Source organism: Choristoneura fumiferana, chromosome 29, assembly GCF_025370935.1.
Source record: "Choristoneura fumiferana chromosome 29, NRCan_CFum_1, whole genome shotgun sequence".
Classification (NCBI taxonomy): domain Eukaryota; kingdom Metazoa; phylum Arthropoda; class Insecta; order Lepidoptera; family Tortricidae; genus Choristoneura; species Choristoneura fumiferana.
In genome coordinates, this window is record NC_133500.1 from 6,430,943 (window position 1) to 6,446,226 (window position 15,284).

General features: G+C 39.0%; 1 protein-coding gene across 1 annotated transcript; it reads left to right on the plus strand.

The window, feature by feature from the left end:
* Positions 1–468: 468 nt before the first annotated feature.
* Positions 469–9,814, plus strand: LOC141444224 (uncharacterized; the record flags this gene model as incomplete). The annotated part of the gene is given in 11 exon segments (XM_074109704.1): positions 469–621; positions 1,362–1,574; positions 1,932–2,450; positions 2,528–2,656; positions 2,740–4,045; positions 4,201–4,397; positions 4,983–5,108; positions 6,579–6,630; positions 7,853–8,022; positions 8,482–8,605; positions 9,587–9,814. Coding segments are annotated over 11 exon segments (3,020 nt in total), but the record flags the coding sequence as incomplete, so codon positions are not given.
* Positions 9,815–15,284: the final 5,470 nt, after the last annotated feature.

A 15,284-nucleotide genomic window follows, 5' to 3' on the forward strand; every position in this document is an offset into this window, starting at 1 on the left:
AATATATGCACAACAAAGCGTGCATATAGACTTTATTTTAAGGGGGTAAGACGAGTCAGATATTAATGCAGATGACTGTACATACAGTAACTTAATCACTTTGATTCTTTTCCCAATATGTATGTACAGTCGAAGACATAATTATCTATACACCGATAGCGTCAAATATATGTATACATCGACCTTATAGCTAGTGGCATAAAGGTGTATATATATTTTTGACGTTTTAGTAAAGTATACATATCCTTGACTGTATATGGCTCTACATTGTAACTTTTCTCCGCGCTATACAAATACTTGTACAGTTTATCAATACAGAAATGAATATCAATACTTTTTACGTGGAAATGTAGTGGACAGAGTCCTTTTAACTTAAATAATTAGTCATACTGATATGACAATTGACTTAACACGAAATACAGTCTGCTATGGCTGTGACCAAGTTTAACAACTCTTAAATATGTTTAGTTTCAGTAACAGCTCCACCAGTTAGTATAGGGAAGAAAGAGACAACATTGGAAGTTAAACCACCACTATTAAGTCAACCACCGACACAACAAATGCCTATCACCGTGAAGAAAACCACTGCACCCCAAGTTGTCAGGACTCTATTTACCGAAGGTAAGTTCAAAGGGACGAGCTACCAAGAAAACGACTCTATAAAATTGCCTTATGTACGTGGGCGAGGGGAGGTCTATGTCCAACAGTGGACGTCCTACCGCTGATATGGTGATGATGATGATGATGATGAAATGCGCCTATGCTAGCCTGCTTGTGCAATTTCGCATTTTACTCTTGCTACAAGCATACAATTTTCAATTCTGATTCCAAGCAATTAGGTAATTAGTAGAATATACCGGCCCGGGCCGACTATACATAGATTTGCCCGACTAGCCGACTCATCGCCGCTGAGGTGACCGACTATTCGAGAACGCCGATCTTTGATTTCGGCAAGTGCGGATGTATTCGGTAACGTTCGTTAACCATTCGTAATGCATTCGTATTTTGAAAAATTTGTTTTGTTTACGAGTTAGTGCTTTACTTGGTGCTATACTGGTCGACTGGTCTCAAATTATACCAAAAAAAAAACAAGACAATACTGTGAAATTATCTAACTGTAGCATTAGGAATCTTTATCATGTGTTAAAAGAAAGCTTTTTTGGTTATACAAATTCTAAGAATCAACAACGCACCAGCTCGAATGTGCTCAAACCGACCGACGAACCGGTGACTAAATTCTCTGTTCACTACACGTCGGTTAACAGGCAACACTCCCAATGAATTTAGAACATCACTAGTTTATATTCAGACCGTGATGTGAGAGGTCGCAATCCTTCATGATCCTATAAAATCCTTTTCAGAGCCAAAACCGGAACCGGCCAAGCAAGTCCAGGCTCCAGTTATACCTAAACAGCCGCTCACGTTCGCCACGCCAACCGCCGCCCCAGTCAACACTCGCAGTGTACTCAAAGACTTGCTTCAGAACAAACAAGTCACTATTGAGACGAAGAAAGATGACAATGAAAACACTTTTATGGGGCAGAAAATTTGTTCGCCTTCTTCTGCCTTCAATTGTATGTATATATGACTGATTATTGATGAGCACGTATCTGAATACCGAAAATTGAAATGTCGATAATTAAAATATCGAATTTTGACCGTCGATATAACCATCGAATCAAACCTCACCTTAACTACTTTCGATATTTTGACCGTCGACTTTTTAACTTTAGATATATTAATTTTCGATATTCAGATACGTCCCCTTATTGATTTAACTGTAAAAAAAATGCTAACTGATGAAACTTGGGACCAATTATTAACAAATTTTATATGTCCTTCAGTAATTGTTTGAAATTGTATACCTTGTTTGTACACAATATACACATACATGATAAATTTGACTTCTTCACACGACATTTTTTTTCCAGTTTCTTCAGTTATTGTTGCTACACCAACCTCATTCACTTCAAAACCTATATCGGAACTAAACAACATGTTCACTAAATTTGCACCGCAAGCTTTCGTGCCAGAGTCAAAATCCAGTGAAACTGGTGAAACCAATTCACTTCCACTGAAAGTTGATGCTAAAAAAGAAGAAAAACCTATGTCTAATCTATTTGCAATGAGAACTTCTACGCCTCTACAAGCAACTCAAAATGTACCTGACGTTTTAGGAGGCAATTCAAAAACGTTTACATTTAAAAGAGTAGAACCAAAAGCAGAACCAAAACTCGAACCGAAACCTGACAAGGTAATCGAGAAATCTAAAGAAAATGTACCCGAAAAGGCTAGCGGGAACGTGATACTTTCTATTCCGAAAGTAACCAAAGAGGAAAAGAATGAAAATGAGACTAAACCGTTGAGTACACAAAATACAAATAAGCAGCTATTTGGCTCTAACACTCAACCAACTGCAAGCTCTCCCACTCCCAGTGATTTTACATCAGGTATGTCATACATGTACAATCATAGTTTCAATGCAATTTTCTATGTGATGATTAAAGCTATTTTAATGCCACTTTAGATGAAGTTCCGAAGCCCATTGCGATTAAATCGGAAATCAAAACTGAAGCATTTAAAGTCGTGCCTAAGTCGGAAACAGCTCAAGCATCCTCATCTTCAATATTTGCAACTGCAAGTGCTACTATAACTGGTAAGACTAATAACAATAACAGGCAACGTCATTTAATTTTTTTACTACTTTTCTATTTTTTAACATTTTTTCTTCAATTTCAGTGCCTAAACCACAATCTATCTTCGGTTCAAGTGCAGTTTCTTCTTCAACACCTGCAGTTGTTTCTCAAACAGTCACAATTGCAAAACCTCAGCCAACTTCATCAGCATCATCTATATTTGCAACAGCAGTCGCATCTTCTCCCTTATCATCTCCAACTAAAACGGAACCTGCAATATTTTCTGCAGCGGCTACTACAACTACAGTTTCATCTCCGACTAAAACTGAATCAACTTCAATCTTCGCCACAGCGTCTACAACCCCATCAAGCGTGTTTGGGTCATCGACTTCTATATTTGGTACAACAACGACTACACAAAGTTCTGTCTTCGCTACAACGTCAGCTACTGAAGCAAAACCAACTGAAAGTGTATTCAGTTCGACAGCATCGACTGCTTCATCCATTTTTGGGTCGACAGCAAAATCAGTGTTTGGTACATCAGCTTTTGCTACCACAACCACTACAACTGCTGCTCCAGTTTTTGCTGCTCCTACTTCCACTCCCTCTTCCGATATTGACAGTACACCATCATCTACCCCTACTGCTTTCGCAACTGTTACTTCGACTACTCAGAGCGGATTTGGTTCAACAATAACAACTACACCATCAGTATTTGGCACTCCGGCTAGCAGTCCTTCTATTTTCGGGGCACCGACATCCACGACACAGCCATCTGTATTTGGCGGCACTCAAACTTCCGTATTTGGGAGCCCTCAGACATCTCAAGCGTCTATTTTCGGAACTCCTGCTACGACTCAAGCGTCTGTGTTTGGAACTCCTGCTACAACACAAACATCTGTGTTTGGGACTCCGACAACTCAAGCTTCTGTTTTTGGAAGTCCAGCGACTACGCAAACGTCTGTTTTCGGAACCCCAACAACGCAAACCTCCATGTTCGGTACTCCGACAACTCAGGCGTCCGTGTTTGGAACGCCTACGTCAACGAATCAAACACCTGTATTCGGTGCTAGTCAACCGTCTGTTTTTGGCGCAGCGGCAACACAATCGTCTGTTTTTGGTACTCCGACACAGACTAACCAGGCATCTGTTTTTGGGACTCCTACACAAACTACCCAAGCGTCGGTGTTTGGGACGCCGCCGGCCACTCAGGCGTCCGTATTCGGATCATCTGCTCAGATTACACAAGCTTCTGTGTTTGGAAGTCCCGCTCAAACGTCTGTCTTTGGAGCACCTGCTACCACAGCAAGCGGTTCGCTGTTTGGCGGCGGGGAATCTCTGTTCGCTTCGGTTAACATTTCTACCACCAGTGCACCTTCCCAAAGCAGCGAGAGCATATTCGGAGGAGGGTGAGACAATATTTATTTTCTATTTTAAGTATTAAAATCACTTTTTTTTTCGTCAACAAAAAAATGTGCAAGTAAACGCGAGTTGAAATGATTGCTAGTGCAATAGTTTTAGTAAGTATATGTTATTAGCTTACTCAGTTGCTTTTTGCTTGTAGGTCGTCTGGAACATCAGTATTCGGCAATAGCAATACCAATGTATTCGGCAGTAAAGCTACTTTCGGTCAACCGAACACACAGGCTTCGGCTATTTTTGGCGGATCGTCAACTTTCGGCCAAACTTCGGCTGCGCCTGCTACCAACTTCTGGGGCAGTAATAATAATAGCGGAGGAGGCTTTGGATCTACTGGATTTGGTGAGTAATCTAATACCTTTAAACGAGCAATTCTTGTATATATTTATATATATAAACGGCTCCAACGATTTCGATGAAATTTGGTATGTAGGGGTTTTCAGGGATAAGAAATCGATTTAGCTTGGTCTTATATCTGGGAAAACGCTTGTTATCGAGTTTTAGCACGAGCGAAGCTTGTCGACCAGGTACCAATGATAATATGTATAGGTATTAACAGTAACCAAGTGAAGTCAGAAAAATATTCCTGTACAATGAACTATAAACAATTATTTTGCTCACCCGCGGCCTTACGATAACCACGTCCATGCAACAAATGTGTGTTCATGAAGCTCCTCCACCTCCACACTACACTGACGCGTTTGAACTCAATCAGAGTCCACCCCCAAAGCTACACATTCACTAGGTATGCTACCAGATGTTAAACTAACATCTATGAGTTAGGAGTTTGAAATTATTTAATCAATTAATTAACAGTTTGAAACCTATCGTCAACCGAGAAAGGTTGACATTACTTAGTTAGACGTTTGTCCAAATTTAGTATGTGTAGTTACATGGTAACGCGAAAATACGAATGTTTTCCCACAGGCCAGCAAGCGACCACGCAAGCGTCGTCAGTATTCGGCACCGGCAGCTTCAGTGCGCCCTCCGCGCCCGGACAAGCCTTCGGCGCCGGCGACAGCAAACCTTTCGGCTCGCCGACGCAGCAAACTGGTACAGACTTTATTTATACGGCTTTTCTTCTTAGAGCATCCCACGTCAAACTAAGGCAAGCTATACTCAACTTGCGGCCCTCCAAACTTCTATGGACGATCCACACGTCGCTTGTAAAATTTTATTAGGCACGTAATTTTTTTATTATGGTTCTGACCATTAGAGAACCATTTTGCCAGTTTCGAGTGTATCTTGCCGTTGTTCGGTAAAAGAATCTAGAAAATTTATTATAAAAGGTGTAGTGGATGAAAAGTGACAGGGCAAATGGGCATTTTCAGAATGAAGTGTAACCTGTACTTTTTTAAACCTAACAAATTTTGGGTTATTTCTACTCAGAACCACGAGCACTGTCGATTTAAGCAATAAAAAAAAGTGTCCCACTTTTAATTGACAGTTTTGTGACGCAGTTAACCATACATGTTGTATGGACCGTCACAAAACTGACTAATAAATCTTATATGGATTATTAAGGATAATTAAGGCAAAACGGGTACATTTTTTTCTGGAAACCCCCAAATAAAAACATGATATTGACTATTTCAATTTTAAAGTAGTTGACTATCATTGCTGCAGTAGAAAGTAAGCTGAGACTGCTCTAGTTATACTATACTATAGGTGCAGGAGTTTGCAGGTGGTAGGACCTTGAGCAAGGTCCGCCCGGATTGCTACCACCATCTTGCTCGCTAATCCTGCCGTGAAGCAGCAGTGCTTGCACTGTTGTGTTTCGGCGTGGAGAGTAAGACAGCTGGTGAAATTACTGGCACTTGAGGTATCCCATCTTAGGCCTCTTGGTTGGCAATGCATCTGCAATACCCCAGGGTAGATGCTTATGGGCGGTGGTGATCTATTATATTACCCACTTGCTCGTTTGCCATCCAGCAGAATAAAAAAAAATGTACCTACGTAAGCCACGTAAGGTGGGAATGATTATTTTTCTAGTTTAGCTGTCATGACCTGTCTATTATTGTAAACATTATCTAAAATGTATACAATGCATGGTACCTAATGTAAACGGCGTGATCGCAGATCAGCGGATCACGTTCCGATGACCTAATAATCACAACACCAAAGATTAAGAAAGAACACACCTATCAGTAATGAAAGCTATCATTCTTTTACAACGGGTTATCATATATTAGTATATTGTTGTAGAGGCTCGAAAGTAAGCAATAGATGAACGAGTAAGTTTGAAGGCCGACCCGAACATGACATGAAATTCTGAAATGGGGAATGTCTGAAAATTTTTGAAACGCTTGAAACTTTTTATATCAATAGGAATAACCTTTCTAATTAACAGAAAAAAATATCAGATTTTTAAGTAGCATCAATTAATTAAAAAAATTAAAGAGTTTTTTTTACCGCCAAATTAGGACAGTCCGGTCGATTACGGGTTGTTCCATAGTTCAGAATAAAAAACGGCGGAAAATGCTATATCAAGCTGATATATTTATTGCTCTTACTATGTGGCAGGTGGGTTCGGCAGCGGATTTGGAGCTAAAGCAACCTTCGGTCAGCCCGCTAGGTAAGTAACTACAACTACTAAACAGTATTGATGATGTTCTCTGCGACATATCCGTCAATGGCGAACCCTCATATGCTATTACATGAGTGTCGTCGAAATACTAAGTACTGAGCTAGCGTACTCGTATAACTTGGGAGTAAGTACGACCAACAGATGTGACATTTAGGACCTACACTAGCTGGCGCGGGTGCACGGAGCGAGCGCACACATGCAAGAATACTAACTATTACTACCTAAAGAAACGACATTCACCTCCTCCGGCCAAAACATCGTCGCCTGCGACGAGGCAGTCAACGAGGAAGTCATACCGCGCTTGCGTCACACGGTTGTCAGTATTCAATCACTGCGTGCGCGTGTTGTAAATTTGTCTCTAATATTAAATTATACTTTGTTAGATGCGAAACTTGTGAAAGTAATTGCTCCGAGAATAAAAATGCTTCGCTATTGTTCGGTATCACATATTTTTTCAGTAATTTGTTTAATATAAGTTCTTATCTGATTGAATGAGGTATTTACACTCATTCAACAAATAAGAAAAACGTAACCACCTTCAGTGACGTCATACTTATAAAAACCCATCTCATCATTATTATAGCTACAAAATTGAGTGACGGCAAGCGAGAGGCGCGGCGGCGGCGAGCGACGGTCCTACATAGTTTACGCACACATTTGGCGCGTGTACAGACATTATGTTGTTTTATGTAGTAGTAGCAGGCTATCTCGCGCGGGCGGTTGTATGGACTGTCACGGGCCTGACGGTAGTGCGGGTACAAGTAAAATCCGCCGCACGCGACGAGTGCAGTTAGGGGTGCGGGTGCTCATACTATCTTTCAATAGGCTTCTACCCGTTTCGTGCAAACCGCTTCAGCTAGCGTAGGCCCTTTAATTTAATTTTTGTTTCTTCTTGCGGCATTATTTTCAACTACAAAGTCACTAATAAGCAATAGTGACTTTCCTAGGCTTCGCTTGCGTAAACCATTAGGTCTTTGAATGATTTAAGGACTGTTTCACCACTTGTCGACTAACTTGAAGTGTCAGATAAAAGTAATGCCATCTTTGTTTATTCGGACAAAACAAACAGACGGCATCACTAATATCCGTCACTTGAAGTTAATCCCTTAATCTAAATCCGTGCAGGCGTGAAAGAGTAACAATGACATACACTGTTTGCAAATATTTGCATTTTTATTGGTTCGCGAATATTAACGAGTTGTTCCTTTAGTTTCGGCTCACCCACGAGCTCTGGTTTCGGCGCTTCGGCCTTCGGCGGTTTCAACAAGAGCCCGGGAGGTTTCGGCACGTCAGCCACATTCGGCGGGGCGGCGTTCGGCGGTTCGGGCTTTGGCGGCGGTTCGCCGGGTTCCGTATTTGGAGGCGCCGCATCACAACCAAGTAATAGTTTATACGGTTTTACTTACTAGAAAATAATAAAAAGGAAGTGTTTCTCATTAATAAGTAATTTATTGCTGAAAGTAAGACAGCCGGAATAATTATTACATACTAGCTTTTTTGCATCGATATCCCTCAGGAACTCTAAAAATTTCCGGGAAAAAACTATCCTATGTTCTTCCCAGTTTTCGAACTATTTTTATACAAAATTTCATCTAATTCAGTTAAGTGGTTTATGGGTGAACTTTCGCATTTATAATATTAGTAAGGATTAGACGACCAGATAGCCTAGTGGTTAGAAAAACTGGCTACGAAGTCTTAGGTTCCGGGTTCGGTCGATATTTGTACAAAAAAAAGGAATGTTTGTTCGCCTATTTTGAATGTTCAACATGTATTTAAGTAACCGAAACTCTAGATTATCGCCCAATTTACGTTCGTCCACTAAATTAATGTCACCTGCAGGTTTCGGCTCTCCGACACAATCCAACGCTACGTTCGAGAGCCTAGCCACTCAGAACACACTGACATTCGGCAACTTGGCGCAACAGTCGCCTCAGCAAGCCCAGCCTGCGCCAAGCTTTAACACGTAAGTATTAAAAAGTTAGAAATTTAGGAAAAAAAAAAGAATTATCACTTTTCATGATCGTAAAGTTCGTATTTATGCTGGATCTAAGCGACAAAATGGCTAGTATATAAAGAAAAATATTCGTCTTAGACCAAGGCAATCAGGTATCAACATCCACAAACAAAAAAGTTTCTACATATTTTTTTTATAATTTTTAATTTATATAGGTCTCCATTTAAGCTTGGAAAATCCTGTCAGGTGGGGCAAATATAGTCTTAGTAAAAAAATATACTATAAATACCTTGCAGACTAACATAAATATTTATAATCAAAAATATTTAAACTAATTTGGTGACAAAGCGGCAACGGTATAAAACCTAGCCCTAAACCTGTCCTAGACTTTGAAATAAACTACCGTAAACGCAGATATATTTATTAAATTAAGTACATAGATCCGATCACTCATCTATTATGTATTAGCAGATTAGCAGTAGGTATGCCAGTGATAGTGGTGAAGTATAAGGTGCATGAAAAGAAGTGTTTGTTTCTTGACGTTGGCGTCACAAGCCATAAAACTGTATAAAAAATACTCTTAATTCTGAATGTGAAAAACTCAATATTTTCCTGTTTTGGAAAAATAAATGGAACACAGCCATGTCCACTAACATAGATACCTAGTAAACGTGTGTACCTACACACAGGTGTACAATAGCATGAAATGTATCTTTCTGACTTTTACTCTTTTATCATGCTAACGGTATTCCGGATTCCCCCCCATTCTGATTGCGTACGACAACTTATATCCTGCTCACACCGGTGTCCGTACTGTCTAACACGCGGGCACTCGCAACCACAGTAACCATCTTTTTCTACCGACATCCTATATCGTGTAACAAGTGGTGAAAGCGATTATGATTCAGAGTCCGTTAGACAATAAAGCCTTGGGTCTTAGGTCACTAAGCAACAGCTACCCAGTACAGAATAATCATTTTTTCTTACCAGGTCACCATCATTTACCGGTTGGCGCGGCTGATGACAACGTCAGAAGGAGCTTACAGTTCGCATAAGACATCATCATCATTGACTTGACAGTTGAACTGTAAATTTGTTGTCATTAACCCTTTCTCAGGCATATTGTGTATACAAACCACAATGGCAAAATTGTCCTCCACTGGACAGAGCCATATTTTTTTAAAGAAACAACAACAAAAACAACCACAAATACATAACCTCGCTTTTTTGTAGTAAAATTGTTAAAGAAACGACATGCTTTGATTGGAATTTGTATGAAGTAAAGTATAAACAATTATGTCAGTCAAGTTTTAAATATAAGGAAATAGAAATTGATTACAAAACTTTATAAAAATAGCCAGTACCTATTACAACAATAGAGTACTATTTTAAACCCGCCCATAATCAAAATTCTCTGTACATAACTTGCTCATAACAGAATACTTTAAATGTAACATCAAAACCAAACAGTAGATAAAACCAACGAACTATAAACATAAATTCAAAATATAGGTATCAACTAGGTAAATTAATTAAACCTAACCCTTGAATACATCTTTGATGTGCAGTTTTACCCAGACATTTGGTGAGCACATCAGCAGACATATTGCTCGAACTAATGAATTTGTTTTATATATATTATCTGACACCTTTTCCCGAATAAAATGAAATTTCGTGTCAATGTGCTTGGTCCTACCATGGTTTACGGATTATATGCAAGTTTGTGCACTCTGACTATCGCTGTATAAAGTGATAGTAGGATATTGATCATTATTGCTACATACCTGAGCAATGAATCTCGCAAATATGTAGCCTCTTTGCTGCTTCTGTAAGTCCATATATTCGGCTTCAGTTGACGACAACGCCACTGTAGGCTGTTTCTTTGACGCCATGACACCGGGCCATCTGCAAGTTTGAAACAGTAACCGGTATAAGAGCGCCGATCACTGGTACAATTTGCCCAGTCAGCATCCGTATACCCATAAGAGGTATTCCAGTTTTCCTATAGATTATAGAATAATCTATAGTGCGCTTTAAATATTGAAGCACCCGTTTTGCCGCTAGCCAATGAATTTTGCCACATTTAGTATTAAATTGGCTCAAATAACTGGCAGCAAACGCAATATCTGGCCGTGTATTCACAGCAAGATACATAAGACAGCCAATTATCTGCTGATAATCATAAGTTGACTCCTTACCTTCAGAATCAGCAGCTAGCTTGCTATTAGCTAATGGCGTGTCAAATTCCTTTGCATTCTGTAATGCGTACTTCTTCAGTAGCGAAGTAATGTACGACTTTTGATTTATAGTAACTTTCCATCATTACAAACAATATTTATTCCTAATAATATTTCAACGGCCTAAGTCTTTGAGTGAAAAGTATTTTTGTAAATCACTTTTGACTTTGACATACGAAGTGTCGTTCTTGTAAAATATAATTAGGTCATCAACAAATATGGCCAGTAATATTATTTCAGAACCAATGAGTTTCTTATATACACATGGTTCAGTAGGCAGCCTATTAAAACCTATTTTAGACAAGGTTTCGTTAAGTTTAATGTTCCACGCACGAGGGGCTTGCTTTAGCCCATATAAGGACTTTTGCAGGAGACATACCTTATCTTCATGGCCCTTCTTCACAAAACCTTGAGGCTGGTCCATGTAGACCTCCTCTTCTAGGTCGCCATTCAAAAAGGCAGTGTCGACATCCAAGTGATGCATTTTAAGGTCCATTTCGGCGGCTAAGGCAAATAAAGTACGCAGAGATGAATGTCTGATCACCGCGAAAAAGTCTCGTGGTAATCTACTCCGCGACTTGATTAAAGCCTTTTATTACTAGTCTAGCTTTATACCTAGTGATATTACCGTGTGTATCTGTCTTCAACTTGTACACCCATTTGCAGGGAATTATTTACGATCAGGCCTGTCCCCAGCTTCCATGTATTCATTTTTATTAGCGAATCATACTCATCTTGCATGGCTGACTTCCATTTATCCGCGTCATCGTCTCGCATGGCTTGAGAGTACGTTTGAGGTTCTCTGTCCTCAGCTAATGTGTGATAGGAAAATAATCTGGAGGTTTTCTATCTCTAGTTGGATATCTCCGATCTTCTACCACAGGACAGTCCTCCAATACCTCAGTCTCAGGTGGACATGACGTTTCAGGAAGTGGATCAGCAGAAGCATCATAAATTCTTCCTGTAACATATCATTTGCCTCATGAATAGTACTAGGAGAGGCATTCGACTCTCTAGATACATTTCCTCGCATACAGGAGCAGGGGACTCTACCAACCTATCTTCTCGTTCTTGTACCGGTCTCATATTGTCTAACAGTATGACAGGACAGATACTGGAACGTTTTTGGACGTACTTGGCTCTTCATTCAATTTATTGTTCTTCAAACTTGTGAAGCAACCTTCGAAGAATGTAACGTCACGTGACTTAGTAAACCTCTTGGATATTGAGGGTCTCTGAATATGTAACTATTTGGATCATCTGAATATCCAACAAAGATACATTCAATCGCTTTCATATCAAATTTCTTCCGTTGACAATCAGGTACATGAATCAAAGCTCGACACCCGAAAACCCTAAGGTTACTTAGATTCGGTTTACGGTCATACAATTTCTCAAAAGGAGTTAAGTTGTTAAGCGCGCGATGGGGGACCTATTCTTTAAATACACCGAATTTGTACCGCGTCTTCCAATACGCTTTGGAGAGAGAACACTGTGCCAACATAGAACGAGCTTTCTCGATTACTGAGCGTATAGTTCGTTCTGCTAATCCATTTTGTTGCGGACTGTACTTCACTGTCGTTTGGTGCACAATACCATTAGTACGAAAATGATCTGACAGTTCTTTGTTGACATATTCACCTCCATTGTCCGTCCTAACAGCTTTTATTTGAGCTCCAGTTTGCCGTTCCACTAATTTTTGGAAATGGCAAAACTTTTCTTTCACTTCTGTCTTCGAAGAAATAAAATATATAAAAATAAAGCGTGTATAATCATCTACAAATAATAAGGCATACTTGTTACCTTGTAGAGAGGTTTCTGACATCGGTCCACAGATGTCGCTATGTATCAACTCAAGCAAAGACGTAGCTGGTTTATAGGCTATTTTCTTAACGGTTTGCGAGCTTGCTTACCTTCGATACAGGCTACGCAACTCTCTTTGTCAATTTCTGTAAACTCTACACCTACATGACTATTCTTAAATGGTTCATACCGATGCGACACAGATGACCCAAACGCTTGTGCCATAACTGGTACCTAGTAGCGGAGTCAGAGTGCACATCACAAGCTACATCGCGAGGCATATTGACAGTACAGTCTAATTTGTACAGACCTCTAGGGCGAACCGTGAAGAATAGAGTCACCTACAAAAGAAAAGGTATCAGAATTATAGAAATTACAACCATTTTATCAAAAAGTACACTATAACCTTTTTCTACAGCCTTATAAACAGATATCAAATTACTATTTAAAGAAGGTACATAAATTGCATCTTTTATTTTATTAACAGTAGATGAACCAGAGTGGATTGATATATCACCAATACCGCCGCTGTCTATCTTGGTACCATCTGCAATAGTAACCTTTGTACTAGATTCTGGTGATCTAAAATTTTCGAACCATTCCAATCTCGATGTCATATGCCGGGTCGCTCCTGAGTCTATAGTCCAGTAGTCTTCACAGGCATTAGCACTGGTACCAAGAGCTACCACTGAAGCCGCTTCCTGTGCTTCTTCTTTATCTTTCTTAAGGACAATCTGGGCGCTTATGACCAGGTTCGTTACAATCATAACAAACAATAGGTTTCTTAACTTTTTGGGCTTGACATCTCGCGAACGTAGAGCAGAATCAAGTTTGGTCGAATCTTCGCTTTTCGACACTTCGTTGAGAAGTTTAGACTTAACTAACTCTGTAGTCACGTTTTGGTTGCTATTCTCAAGTGCCATAATCAAGGGATCAAACCTGAATGTAAGTCCTCCGAGTAAAATAGCAGCAACAGACGAATCTTCAATAGTTTTCCTATGTCAGATAAATCATGCACAGTTGTCATCACTGCATTGATATATGACTCTATATTAGGGAATCTGACAAGCAAAGTCTATAAAGTCTTCGTTCTAAATAAAAGGCGACGACCCATACCTTTATCCTCGTATGCATTCTGTAATGCAGTCCAGGCTTCCGACGCTGTTTTAGCACTTCTTACTTGCGTTATAGCCGAGCCTTCAAGTGTGAGGCATATCTTCGTCAAGGCCTTTTATCAATTTTTGACATAGTATCTGCAGAAATATTATGGCCTTCAGGATACCCTTCTATAGCTTCCCACAAATCCTCATGCATCAAATAGTTTCGCATTTTGAATTTCCAAGAACTATATCCGTCTCTATTAGTTAGACAAAAGTTGGGCAGTGAGAAGAACTAGAACCTCTTACCCCATTGGTATCTCCTCGACTATGAGCCATTGTATCTCAGATCAGCTGTCACAATATCGAAAAATCGGAACTGATATTTTTCACTTTTCGATAAAATCACTTCACAAATAACAATAACATTAATTCATAATTGAAATAGTTTTTCTTCAACAAAGCTTCGTGCTGATAACGTTTTTGTAGTAAATTGTTAAAGAAACGACATGCTTTTGATTGGAATTTGTATTGAAGTAAAGTATAACAATTATGTCAGTCAAGTTAAATATAAGGAAATAGAAATTTGATTACAAAACTTTATAAAAATAGCCAGTACTATATACAACAATAAGAGTACCTATTTTAACATTTTATGTAGTAAAAACAATTCATTTCTGAAAATATGATTCGCTTTTTTTAATCTTTACGGAAACGATATAAACTATCCAATCAAGGGCGTGAAAAGGGGTTTAACTGACCAATATAAAAGGATACTGGGATCAACCACGGTATTGGCAGACCATTTAAAGTATCGACGGAGCTGTATCCTAAGAATTTGATTAATAATTGCACTGCTGAGGACATTTTCATGATAGTTTCTCCGAGTTTATTGTCATTATAAAACAAGAACAAGTATGTAAATGTGTGTGGTAAATATACGCGTCGACGAACAAGTCTTTTTTTTAGTTGAAAATGTGGTGAGTTTGCGTTAATTTTCTCATGCCATTTGATCAGTGTCTGATATTTTGTCAAGGGAACTACAGTGGGTATAAGAATATAATGACACTGATAATTAATTCTTTATAAATGTGGATTTTATGTCTGTGAATTGTACCTACCTATTCATATAGATATTTTTCGTTATTTCAAGTCATCGATTTGCTTAGCTTTGTGACAGTTATAACCTTGTGATTAATTACAATATTGAAAGTTACTACATAAATGACGAAGTGTATAAAATTATGGCAAAAAATTAATAATTGTAAGTTGGGTGTTTTCCGTGTTTTTCATTCCTACATTTTTGATCACACGATTGATTTTATTAAATTAAAACATGTTATAAGGTTGGTTGTTAGGCTCAATATTTTCTGTTTCCCTATGAAACAGGATTTTATAATGAACCCTGATCCTGTGTATTCCATATTATTATTATTTTAGTCCATTAATTCATAAAATCGATTTGCCTTATGATCCGGAGATCCTGCTCCTACTTACCAACTTCATTGCATCCGTCTAGCTATCTTAGCGTGAAAGAGTAAACAACGGAAA